Source organism: Leishmania panamensis (assembly GCF_000755165.1).
Source record: "Leishmania panamensis strain MHOM/PA/94/PSC-1 chromosome 29 sequence".
In the NCBI taxonomy this organism is placed as follows: domain Eukaryota; phylum Euglenozoa; class Kinetoplastea; order Trypanosomatida; family Trypanosomatidae; genus Leishmania; species Leishmania panamensis.
The window spans coordinates 121,811-133,757 of record NC_025875.1 but is presented as its reverse complement, the minus strand read 5'-3'; the positions used below and the strand labels follow the sequence as shown (position 1 = coordinate 133,757).

General features: G+C 59.4%; 2 protein-coding genes across 2 annotated transcripts, besides 1 other annotated feature; both read left to right on the top strand.

Annotated features, from left to right (window-relative positions):
- Positions 1 to 186: part of a repeat region that runs on past the window's edge.
- Positions 187 to 998: 812 nt separating this feature from the next.
- LPMP_290370 (hypothetical protein) lies at positions 999 to 3,890 on the top strand (the record flags this gene model as incomplete). Its single annotated transcript, XM_010702628.1, has 1 exon — positions 999 to 3,890. One exon carries the CDS (start codon positions 999 to 1,001, stop codon positions 3,888 to 3,890), a length of 2,892 nt encoding a protein of 963 aa, XP_010700930.1.
- Positions 3,891 to 5,974: 2,084 nt separating this feature from the next.
- On the top strand, positions 5,975 to 10,282 carry LPMP_290360 (protein kinase-like protein; the record flags this gene model as incomplete). Its single annotated transcript, XM_010702627.1, has 1 exon — positions 5,975 to 10,282. One exon carries the CDS (start codon positions 5,975 to 5,977, stop codon positions 10,280 to 10,282), a length of 4,308 nt encoding a protein of 1,435 aa, XP_010700929.1.
- Between the last annotated feature and the right edge of the window lie 1,665 nt (positions 10,283 to 11,947).

Genomic DNA, 11,947 nt, shown 5'->3' with positions numbered 1-11,947 from the left:
GTGGGTGCATTAGATGGCGGCCCGCAAAGCGGGTGAACGGGTAGAGTTTGAGAGAGGGGTGGTGTTTCGATGACTGAGTTGGCACATTCCTGTAACACCTATGTCTACGGCTACTTTTCCACTACGCGATGGGACTCTGATAGGCTGAGCAGAGTAGAGAGTATAGACCATGCTCTATGGCGGAGAGCAGATAAGCGGCCGAAACAACTACGAGCTCCTTGTGCTCTGTGGTGCGACCCACGCCAGGTGCGCCACGATGCCCTTCCGTACGCATGTGTGTTTTCTCAGCTTTCGCCTCCCCCTTCACACACCTTTCCCGCGTTTCTCTTCCTTTTCGCTCTGTCGATTGCTTCATTCATATCTGTGCTGCATTGCTAACAACGTCTGCTCGGTGTACTGCCTTGCTGCGACGGTGGCGGCATTTACCGGTGCGTGGCACACTCGCAGGTGCTGGGCAGCGCGGCAGCCGGGCACTCTCTCTTCTCTTTGGTTTCCGTTTCGCCTTGCTGACGCATCTGATTGAAGTTTTGGGCTCATTTGTGCAAGCACCACTCCGTCAGCCCTACGCGCCTCTCCCCCTCCTCCCCTCTCCCGATCTGACCTGGTGTGGTGGAGCTGTCTGCTCTTTTCTTTCATCCCGGAGACGTGCTTGCCATCGTTGCTGATCACCTGTGTCCAGGCGCGCGTAAGCACCTGCCTACTTACTCACAGAGTCCTACACGCATACACACCATCTACCCATACAGACCATATACCCACACCTATACCCCCCTTATACATCTCCCACTCTTCCCATCCGGCATCGATACATCGGCGCTACGTTTGCCGCTAGACTAGATTCCAAAGTCGTGCTAGCACGAGCATAAGAAAAGAACGGCACCACAAGCGTGTCGCGTTACCTACGTCCCCCCTCCCCCCCTGTGTACCCTTCCTCGTGCCTCTCTCTCTACCACATGCACGCGCGCAGCAAATCACAGGACTGTTGCGCGTTTTGTATCATGCAACGCCACGGCGCCGCGGTGGCTGTGACGGCTGAGCGTGACGTAGAGGATCGCCTCCAGCGCGCCCTGCATGAGAACATCGTCTTGAAGCTGCAGAAGAATGATCTGGAGGAGAAGCTGAAGAAGCTGCAGACGCAGTTTCGCCGCCTTGTCGCGGACTGGCGTCGGGTGCAGGGAGGCAGCGGATTTAGTCGAGGCAGCACCATTTTGCGTCCTTGCTGTGCACCATCGCCGTGGGCGATGGAGCCGTCTGCGCGACCCCACTCAGCAGCCGAGGCAGATAGTCGAGGCGCGCCCGCGGCCCCGTCGTTAGGGGGACTGCTGCCTCCGTTGAACCCCAATCAGAGCTCCCAAACAGCCTGCGGCGCATCCTCGACTACAGCGAAGGCATGGAAAAGGCAGGAAAGTCCACCGGGCACCACAGGTGTTGCTGCAGGTGCGAGCGAGGCTGAGCTGGCGGCCTGCAAAGCAGCGCTTGCGCATGCGCAGCTGGAGCTCCAGCAGTTGCGCTCGTCCGCTCTCGCCGCTATCCAGGCGCGAGCTACAACGCCCCTTGCCTTGAAAAACGTAACTACTATGCCAGCTGACGCCTCCGCGGCCATCCTAGAGGCCTCAAAGCAGGAGGCCGCCCAACTCCGCTCCCAGCTTCAGAAGATACGAGAGGAGCTCAACGCCTCTGTACTCGCCCAGCAGCAGCTGCGAGTTCAGTCAAACCAAGCCATGCAGGGGATGCAACAGCAGCTGGAGACGCAGTACCGCGCTTCCATTGATACCCTCACTCGTGAGAAGCAGGAGCTGATATTGAAGGTGCGACTAGCAGAGGCAGAGAAGCAGGCAAAAAGCTCGGTGGAGGCGAGCAGTCCAGACCCGATGGAGATGGCGACTCTGCATGGGGAGGTGCACCGCAAGGTGAGCGAGGTCGCTCTCCTGAACAGTCACCTCCAGTATGCGCAAGGGCAAGTTGAGACGCTGAAGGGTGAGTGTAACCGACTCATCGAGGAACTCAAGGAAGCGCACGCAGCCCATGCTGACACAAAGAGGGCGTTGTTTACGTTGGAGCACGAAGCAGCGTCACTGCGAACGCAATGCAGGTCGATGACCGAGGTGGAGCTGGCGCTGCAGCGCAAGACGGAGGAATGCTCAAATACTGAGCAAGAGCTACTGAAGCTCGTGGGATCGCTGCAGACGTGCCAGCGCGAGACGGAGGCGGCGGTTCGTCTTGAGTTCCAGAGTCGTCTCACAGAGGTGCAGGAGATGCGCGACACGGCGGAGCGAGAACGACGGGAAGTGGAACGCAGGTTGCTCAGCAGCCAGCACGACCTTGCAGAGCTACGCTGTCGGTTAGAGAATACCCAGGGCGACCTCCAGCTATACCATGGTGAGGTAGCGAAACTAGAGAAGGAGAAGAGTGCAATATCGGCGCAGATCGCGCTAGCGGGGCACACCGCCGCAGCAGTCGCCGCAGCAGGGGCTGACCTCACTGATGAAGACGTGCATCGCGCCCTGGCAGTGGCGGCCATAAAGAAGAGAGGATCGCGGACACAGAAGCGGGAGGCGGGGATGGGTCTCGGTGACGCGGGCACTGTTGACGGAGATGCTGCCGCCGCTGCCGGTGCGGCCCCGGCGAAGGAGGCGAGAGACGCGCTCGATCTTTTCGAGGCGCTGGCGTGGGACGGCGACTGGGAGCAGGGCCAGATGCGCGAGGCCCTGGCTACTGCTGCGATGGATCTGGAGTTGGCCCAGACGCGCTGCCAACAGATGGCTGAGCAGGTGGAGCAGTCTCGTGAGATGCTCCGCAAGGTGAGCGATGAGCGGGATACGCTTCTCGAGGAGAGCATTGCCCTTCGTGGTCGCGTGATGCATGTACAGACTATATTCGCCAAGCAGCAGCTGCAGGCGTATCGGGCAGCTGCCACAGCGAGCGGTCTCGGCACCGAGGGACTCATCAGCTTCTCTATTCGGGGGCTGCAGAGTCAGGAGGCGGCCATGTGTCGTTCCTTGGGCATTGCCAATCTCAAAGCTCCCGTCTCTTTCTTCTTCACGCTGGACGGGCTGGCCGACTACGAGGCGATGATGGGGCCGACGCTGCGCGCTCTCGATGATGTTGTGGACGTGCGCTTCCAATATGAGGGTCTCGCAAAGGACGCGGTTACGCTGGCGACTATCGAAGAGACGGTCTTCTGCTTCCAGCTGCACTGCGCCGCCGGCGAGACAAGCCGATTGGTAGCCATGGCGGAGCTGCCTGGAGCGGCGCTGCTCAATGCGCGCGAGGTTCCGGTGGAGGATACACTGCCCCTCATTGACGGCGAAGGGCAGACGGTGGGGAGCATCTTGGTTGAGTTCTGCTGCGCTCGTCTTGTGTTGCCCATCCTGCTGGGCGCTCCTCTTTCCGACCCACGTGCCGGGGCGACCACCTTCACACTGTCTGCGCAAGAGATCAAGTCGGCCATGGTAGCGCTGCGCACTGTGTGCTACCTGCGCATCCAAGTGTTCCGCGCCGAGGGCCTGGCCGGCTCCTTGGAGGGCGGCACGGCGCCTCAACCCTACGTCTTCTACACAGCCACGTCGCCGCTTGGGGCTCTCAACTGCGTGCGGGACACCGTCGTTCATCCCTCTAGCCGCATCTTTACTACGGACCCTGTGTTCGATGTGGTGCCAGTAGACCATCGCGTCATTGTCGATCCAGCGCTGATCCGGTTTGTGGCATTTGGTGTGGTCAGCTTTGTCCTCTTCGACGAGCGCGCCACTAATGTGCAAGCCAACCTCGGCGTGGTGGAGGTGGCGCTGCGTCCGCTGTTGAACTCGCCGCATGCCATCATTCGAGTGACGGAGAAGCTGCACCCGCAGGGCACGCTGAGCGTGGGTCTGTCGTGGGTGTCTGGTGTGTGAGGGAAGGACGTGTGACGCTCTGATGAGCCGCATCTCCATGGGTGATGGCCTTTTCTAGAGGGGGGACGAGGGTCTCTCTCGCTCTCCGTGTGCCGTTTCTCCCCCCTCTCTCCCGATGGTGTGTGGGGTGCCGTACCGCATCGTATGTCCGTTAGAGCTTGTCACACAGATGAGCACGAGCACAGGCAGGCACGCCCACCCATACACACACAAACATGCTGGCTGGTACTCGGGATGCCTGCCTGAGAGCCTCGTGAAACGCAAACGAATGTGTGTGAGCCGTCAGAGTGGCAACGAACTTGTGAGGGTCGCTGTTGAATTTCTCTCCCTTCATGAGGGCTCGGGGACGAGGATGGAGGGGGGCTTGTGGGTGATGGACCGATTCGTCATAGACCCCTCCCTCCCCCTCCCCCCGGGCATCCGACGGAGCGGGATACTTTTGGGCGATCAGCGCAACGTTTGGGGAGATGACGAAAGGAAAAAAAAGGTAAAGTAGTAAAGGCGGTTGCGCGCATACATGCGCATGTCCACAACTAAGCGTTGGGCCTCCACTTTCCCTCACTGCAGTGCTCACGGCTGCCTCTACTCGCCACATGATTCACCTCCTACACCCATATACACACACTCTCTCTCTTTTTCTCTCTCTTGTATTTTGCGCTCGTCTTCCTCGGCTCTGCCACTTCGTGTGCATGCCCCCCCCCCCCGCTGCTGCGTCAGCCACTGTTGGGACCTGACCTTCTCTTGTCTGTCATTTCTCTGACAAGGGTCGTGCGTGCTTGCTTGCTTGTGCTTCTCTTGGTGTGCGTCTTTTCAGGCTCAGACGGCCTCGCTCTGCTTCACAGCACGCGGCGTGGTAGAGCGACAGGCCTAGGCTGGCTTTGCCCAAAGCCAGCCTAGGCGCAGAGAGCAGCTTTGGTGGTACAGCATCACGACCTGGTGCACTGAAACGCCTGCCGCTTAGTGCAGCGCCGGCGCAGCGACGCAGAGGACGGAGAGCGCGCTCTAGTCAGGATCTGGCACGTCCCGAGTGCGTGGCTGACAGTAGCGGAGAGTCAACGCTGGTGTGCCTGTGCTGGAGGCTTTTTCTGTCTCACCCCAGAGGATCTGCTGTGTGTTACCTCTCTTAGAGTGCACCCTCTCAGCCGTCACTCTCTTCTGGTCCCCCCCCCCCCCCCCCCCCAAACCGCGCCTCTGCCACCCTGTCAGCGAGGAGTTGTCCTCCCATTCTCCTACTTTCGCCGTACGTGTGTTGTGACGAGTTTCTTCTGCCGACCGGTGAGGCGGGTGCCGTGCGTGTCCACAGTTGAAGTGACAAAGCCCGTGGGCTAGCTGGCACTTGCTAACCTCACGCACCTGCACGGCTCTCTCTACCTGACCTCCCTCTCCATGACCCTCGGACACGCAGCGCAGATCATTACACACACACACGCACAGAGCTCAAACACGCAGCCCGTTCTCTGCCGTTTCTTTCTTTTCAAGCGCTTACCTTGACCGTCACTGCTCTCACGTGCTCTACCGACACCACCGTGCCTGTGGACGCGCATCCGAACCACGAGCTCCTTCTGCTTCTTGTGTGCACAGCCTCATCCATTTTTTCAACTTGAGTTATATATATATGTGTGTGCGCGTGTGTGTCTGTGCTACATCACCTGTCGGCTTCCTTCCTGTCTCTTCCCCTTTCTCCCACTATCCCTCAGTGTCAGCCACACATGAGCGACTCGAAGCACTCCCCCGCACACAGTCAGTACGGCGGTGTGCAGTCCAGCACCGATGTGAACTCTATTATGACTGTCAACAGCGCAGCGCTTCGCAACTCCGGCGTTCTCTCACCGCTAGCCTGGCAGCACCTCCGGCACGCCTCCTCCCCGTCACTTACTATGCTGGGTTTGAATCGCCGCGACGGACTGTCTGCATCCTCCCTAGTCCCGTGGAGCACGTCGCCCAAAGCAGCTCACCCAGTGCAGCGGCGACGAAGCCCGGAGCATGACGATGTGTCAAGCCCAAGGCTGTTGCGCTCATGTAGCCCTCCAGTCAACGAAGTAGCCGCCACCGCGGGCTCGCCTTTTTCTACTGGTGCCGCAAGTATGGTCGTGTCGACTGAGCGGGCGGCCCTTATTGCAAGACTGAGCGGCTTTCACGATTTTGCATTGCGGCTGCCAGGCTTCTCTATCGAGGATCGCGCCGTGTCTTCTGCAGTTGGCTCGAAAGGAGGCAATGACGACGTAGGACACAAACGCTGCCAGTCCCCTGAGCAACCACAACCGCCAGAACCGCCGCTGGCCCTACCGCCGCCGCAGCAGCCATCGGGGAATCCGCGGAGGCCAGCAGTTCTCTTCCCCGTCCCCCTCGTACCAGCTCAACAATGCAAGGCAGTGCGCTCTCCTAAGCCATACGATGCCTCGATGGCCCGCGAGGTGGGCAACACCAGCGTGATGAGTGTTCTGTCAGTGATGTCTCGTAGACACAGCAACGATGAAGGTAGTTCAGAGAGGAACCGCGATGGCATGGAGGGCGAGAAGGAGCGCCCGTCGACGGCGCCGACTGCCGAGCCACCGCGCGTGAACGACACCTCTCGCTGTTTCAACCCTACGCCTGACACGGAGGCGCCGCCTGGTGTGACCGCCGTCTTTCAGCGGTATCTGGAGCAGACCCGCCGCATGATTCTCTACGCCGACAGCAGTGAAGCTGATCGCGCCGTAGAGCTTGACGGGCTGCTGATGCGCTTCCATGAGCTCTTTGACCTAGTGAGGGACATGTACGCCGTGGTGTACGTGCAGGGCATTGCCATTGACCGCAAGCGTCTTTCAATGGTGAAGGTGCTACCGTACGACGAAGTCTCCACCTCGTCAGCGTCAGAGGGTTCTTACAAGGTTTCCCCCTTCACGTCGACGTCTGTGTCGTCCACATCGAGGGCCCCGGAGAAGGCCGTATTGAAGACCCGAGGAGGGACAGGTAGCACCAAAGGCGCGCTGTTATCATCCAAGACGCAGCCGTCGAACTCACAGCTGCCTCCTCTCAGCTGGAGGCCGTTAGCGGCTGTTACCGCAGCGCGCTCGCAGGACGCCTTCGAGCGGGGCCGCCGCACCAGTGCGAGCAGCTGCAGCAGTAGCGTGGCGTGCATCGAGGTGCTGAACAACTACTACGTGACGCGGCTGATCGGTGTCGGGGCGACGGGGCGCGTGCACCTGGCAGTGGACAAGCAGACCTGTAAGACGTTCGCCATCAAAACTGTACCGCGGCACAGCCGCAAGGCCGTCGGTCGCCGCTTTCCGCTGGCATCGATGAGCACATCGGACAGCGAGGGGCAACAGCTGGGCCGCCCCCGACTAGGGGCCGTGGACGTCGATGGCGCCGCTGCTTATGCGGGTGATAACACCACCTCCAACACCCCTCCTACTCTTGTGCGGCCCTTCTCAATGGCCGTTGCCTCAGCGCGTCCACTTATGCGGCAGGGAAACGCAGGCGACAGCATGGATGCTTGCCTGCGTGATGCCGCGCTCGAGTCTCTCATTCAGGTACCCACGGTGACCCGTCCGAGTGACACCGTGATCCCGCTTGTGGAGAACGTGACTGCGGCCTTCTCGGCTATGGTGTCCGGCAGCGGCAACGGCGAAGCCCCCTGCACTACCAAGAGGTCAACATCGCGAATGGGCTCCGGCAAGCACCTGAACGACTTCTGCTCACCTACCTGTACGGGCGACCCCGGGCGTCATACAGCAGCGGTGAGGTCGACGAACGTGAGTGAGAGCGTTAGCGGCGGCAGCTTCGCCAAGTCTGTTCAGTCTACACCTTCAAGTGAACTGCCGCCGGTGGAGCGGGAGATTCGCGTTATGCGGCGTGTGTGCAAGCACCCGTACGTGGCGCAGCTCAAGGAAGTGATCGACGACGAGGAAGAGGATTCGGTGCATCTCGTCATGTCATACGCTGAGAAGGGTCCGCTCACCGTGATGCACGCGTTTGACACCGTCCTCGGCTGCGCACCGTGCGACGTCGTGCGGCCCTTCTCACGATGCGTTCGCCTGCTGTACCAACTCGCCGAGGCCCTCATCTACGTGCACCGTCACCGAATTGTTCACAACGACGTGAAGCCGGACAACATCCTCCTCACTGAGGCCGACAACATCCTTCTCACAGATTTTGGTGAGAGCGTGCTGATTTCGAAGAATCCGCCACAGCTGCCGGGGTCGCACATGTTCGTCGGTGCGGCTGGAGGAGAGGGACTTAACGCAAGTGTCCTGGTGCCACATAACCGCTGGAAGTCGTCTCGTGGTGCCAATGACAGCTGGGCAACAATGAGCATCGTGGATCGCTTGCCTTGGGGCCCTGGCGTGGCGGGGCACAACGCGAACACATCGCAGATGATGACAGAAACATCGTTCCTCCCTGAGTCGTCCATGTTCCTGGCCGCCGGCGTCGATGTGGAGGGGCGTCTGAAAGGGAACCGGTTGGCCATTGGCACTCCCGCCTTCGCGGCCCCAGAGCTGATCATGAGCAGCACCTGCAGCTACGACTCCGACGCCTGGTCTTATGGAGTGGTGCTCTACTCCGTCATCTTCGGACGCTTGCCGTTTGCTGCGGCGACGATCAGCGATACGTTCGACGCGATCCTGAATTCATCACTGTTGTTTCCGGCTTTGGAGGCGATCCCGCAGAGGGTTGGGATGACTGTGACGGCGTACGATCAGTGGGTGGAGTTGTGCAGGAAGCTGCTGGTGCGAGAGCCGCAGCAACGACTCGCGCTTTCAGCAGTGCTGCAGCACCCTCTGTTCCGCACAGCATCGACCCTGGGCACAAAGTCATCTACCTCCACTACAGGTGGCACCGCGGTGCCCCGTGGTCAACGCCCACCGAGCAGGCTTTATAGTGACTTGTCTTCGGCGTCCACCCTACGGCGGTCGAACCGCAGCAGCCAAGTTTTGCGGTCGGTGTCTGGCAGAGATGGCTCGCCGTTGATGTCTAGGGCGGTGCGCACCACCATGCCACCAGAGATGTCCCGAGAGGCTGCTGCTGCTTCAGCGAGCCGGCGATTCAGCATGGAGGGGTCTACTTCGCCGCCGTTTGCGATAGGTAGCGTCGCGCAAGACGCCATGTCTGAACGCCATCGACCGCAGACCATCGCGAGCGACAGCCAGACGTCCTCTGTGTTTGCCAGCTCCGGCACCTCGACAGTTTCGCTGAGCCCACCGGCTACCACCGTCGTCTTCGGACGCCGTTCCAAGCCGATCCTGGCGGGTGACGTGGCGCCGCAGACGTGGCGGGAGATGCGACCCGTATCAGCGGCCCGCCCTGAATGCCAGTACGCCTCGCAGTCGTTCTCGCCAGCGGGCCAATACTCATTCTACGGCGCTTCAAGTGTGCACACAGCTTCCTTCACGGTCGCTGAGCAGCGGGGCAGGCGTCGGGAGCACACGCTGGTGTACAACCAGTGCCTCTCCAGCCAGAGCAGCAGCGTCACCGAAAGTGCGATTAACGAGTCCCTCTTCTCAGCATCGACCCCGTTCAAGGAGTCACCCCCAGATCGCATTGTAACTCCAGGAATGCAGCTTACAAGTTGCGCTGACTTCACCTCCCCACTGCCGTGTCCCCTCACGCGAGCCGGCAGCAACACTCCCGACCTCGGCGCGGGGGAAAATGAGAGGAGCCAGCAACATCAGATCGGCAAAGAGGGATCAAGCAACCCTAATGGCACTGGAGCCACCACTACTCTGGCAGTTGTTGCTGCGCCAGCGCCTCCAACCTCACCACCGGCGACGTCTTCAGCAGGGCGGCCGCGCTCCTTCGCAGCGACGAGGAGGACACGTGAGGGCAGGGCGGCTCTGACACCATATGTTGAACGTCGGTGCAACGGGGAGGAGTCGCGTGAGGTCCAGGGTAGCTGTATCACCGACCTCGACTATTTCTCGTGCTGGGACTCCTCCGTGAGCGAGGCAGCCGACAGCGGTGGAGGCGAGGACGAGGAGCTGCGGCAGACGATACACGATCGAGTGTCGCAACGGCCGAAGCCGCCCCTGCAGCTGTCATGTAGGGACTCGTGTGGCTCTTTGAATAGTGTGGAGCCTCTGGTGTCTGTGCAGGAAGTGGCTGCACAGCATGGGAAGCAGAAGGGCAGGCGTGAGTGTGTACACCTAGTGCCCGGTTTTCCTAATGGTGACTCGACCATCGTGCTCGGAAGCCCGGGTAACTGCACCGCTGCATTAGGTTTGTTGCGGAAAGCGCGCGAGGCGGAGTCGTCTGCGCAACGGCGGGACCCAAAGTCGTCGCCGCCGTCGGAGGATCTGAAGCTGGGCGGCGCTGGTCGTGGTCGCACCTCACCATGCCAACCACTGCACAAGTCGACGTCTGAGCTACCCCCTGCACTGACGAGAAGATTGCAGTTTTGGCGTCATCGCTAAGCAGTGTGCTTGTGTGTGATCGCGAAAGAAGCACGTTCCTTACCCCTCTGCTGACCTCGCCGGTGCTCTCTCTTCTCGAGTTTGCGCTCCACGTCTGTATTAGTGCGGATGTCTGCGTGTGTGCGCGCGCCCGGGTGTAGGTGTTAGTGCGTCGATTGTTCAATACTGGTGCACACTCGCTCTGAGTACGTGCAGTGCATGATAGGCGTGTCCAATGCTCTGACCAGTAGTAGTGAGCGGTGATTCTAGGTGGTGCGACTGAGTGTTTCCTTTCCCTACCCCTTCCTCACCGTTCCGCTCACCCCCACGTCAACTGAGCGCGTCTGGGTGTCTCTATGCAATGTCTTGTGACGGTTTTAGTTTCCCTCTTCCCTCCTTTTCTATCTTGTGTCACGATGATGTATGCTGCTTGCGTGGGACCCGACAGGCAAGCGGGCGAAGTGCTCCTCTTCTTATTTACCCCTTTTTCATGTATATTTCCTTCCCCTCATGCCCTCTCCTGCATACACACACACAGAGAGAGGGAGAGACGCACAGGGGCTCGTAAGTGCGCGGATGTAAACATAAGGCGTCATTCGCGACGCACTGCTCTCTCCCGCTCCCTCTCTTTTACTTTTCAATCATCGAAGTTTTTTCGTGTTCGCACTTCTGTTTGCTCTCTTCTCTTTCTGCAGTGCATTCTGCTACTCTTCTCCACCCCCTCCCTCCATGGCCTCTCTCTTGAGCACCTTCGCACCTCTTCATGCTCTGTTTTCTTTTTCGTTCTTTGTTTCTCTTCTGTTTTGGAGGACTTCCTTTAATCCGCCCACCCCACACCTCGTCATTCGGTGTATCTTCCGTGTGCACCCGCCCCGTGAACAGCTCACTCCGCACGTGTGTGTGTGTGTGTGTGTCATGTAAATCAGCTTGAGAAGTTAAGAAGTCGTTGAGTTCTTTTCCTTTCCCCCTTTTAGGTCCTGTTCTTGCAAAGCGGTGCACCGCCACCACCACCGCGCGCAGTCCTCCACGGCGTTCATCTTACCTACTACTCCTCCCCCCTTGTCGGCTGCTTCATGTGCACATCGTCTTCCCTTTCCTTTGTTGCGAGCCAGTAGAGGATGCGTGCGCGATTTCTCTGTGAGCAGGCCGGCAAGGTCATGTGTAGCTGTACGCATTCCTCCTTCCCCTCCTACCCGGTGCTCATTCCTCTTGCGTATTGCCTTTAGTGGTGCCTGTAACGTGTCTGTATGCCTGCGTCTGTGCACAGCCGTGCAAGCTGACATGATTGCTTGTGCCTGCCCATCTGTCATTTTTGAGGAAGAAGTGGGGAGCGGATTTGTCTCTTTCACTTTCTCCTGTTTGCCATCTCCTCCTCGTTCTTCTCTTTTATTACTCATTTGTTTTCCCTCCCGTCCTCGCCTCCACCCCTCCCAGACGACCGTTCCCCCTTTCTCCCTCTGTTCTTCAGAGTTGGTTCTCCACTTGCGTTCAAGCGCGTTCCTCTTTCATTTTCCTTCGTTCACGAGTTGGACCTCTGTCATGTATATTTTCGAGTGTATGGGTGTACTTACGTGTGTGTGTGTGCTGATGTCTTGGTATTCTCCGCCCTATTCGAGCTCTTGGTCGCTGTCGTCTTGCTTCTCGTAATCTTTTCCCCCGGGGCATGCGTGTTTCTACATCGGTGCA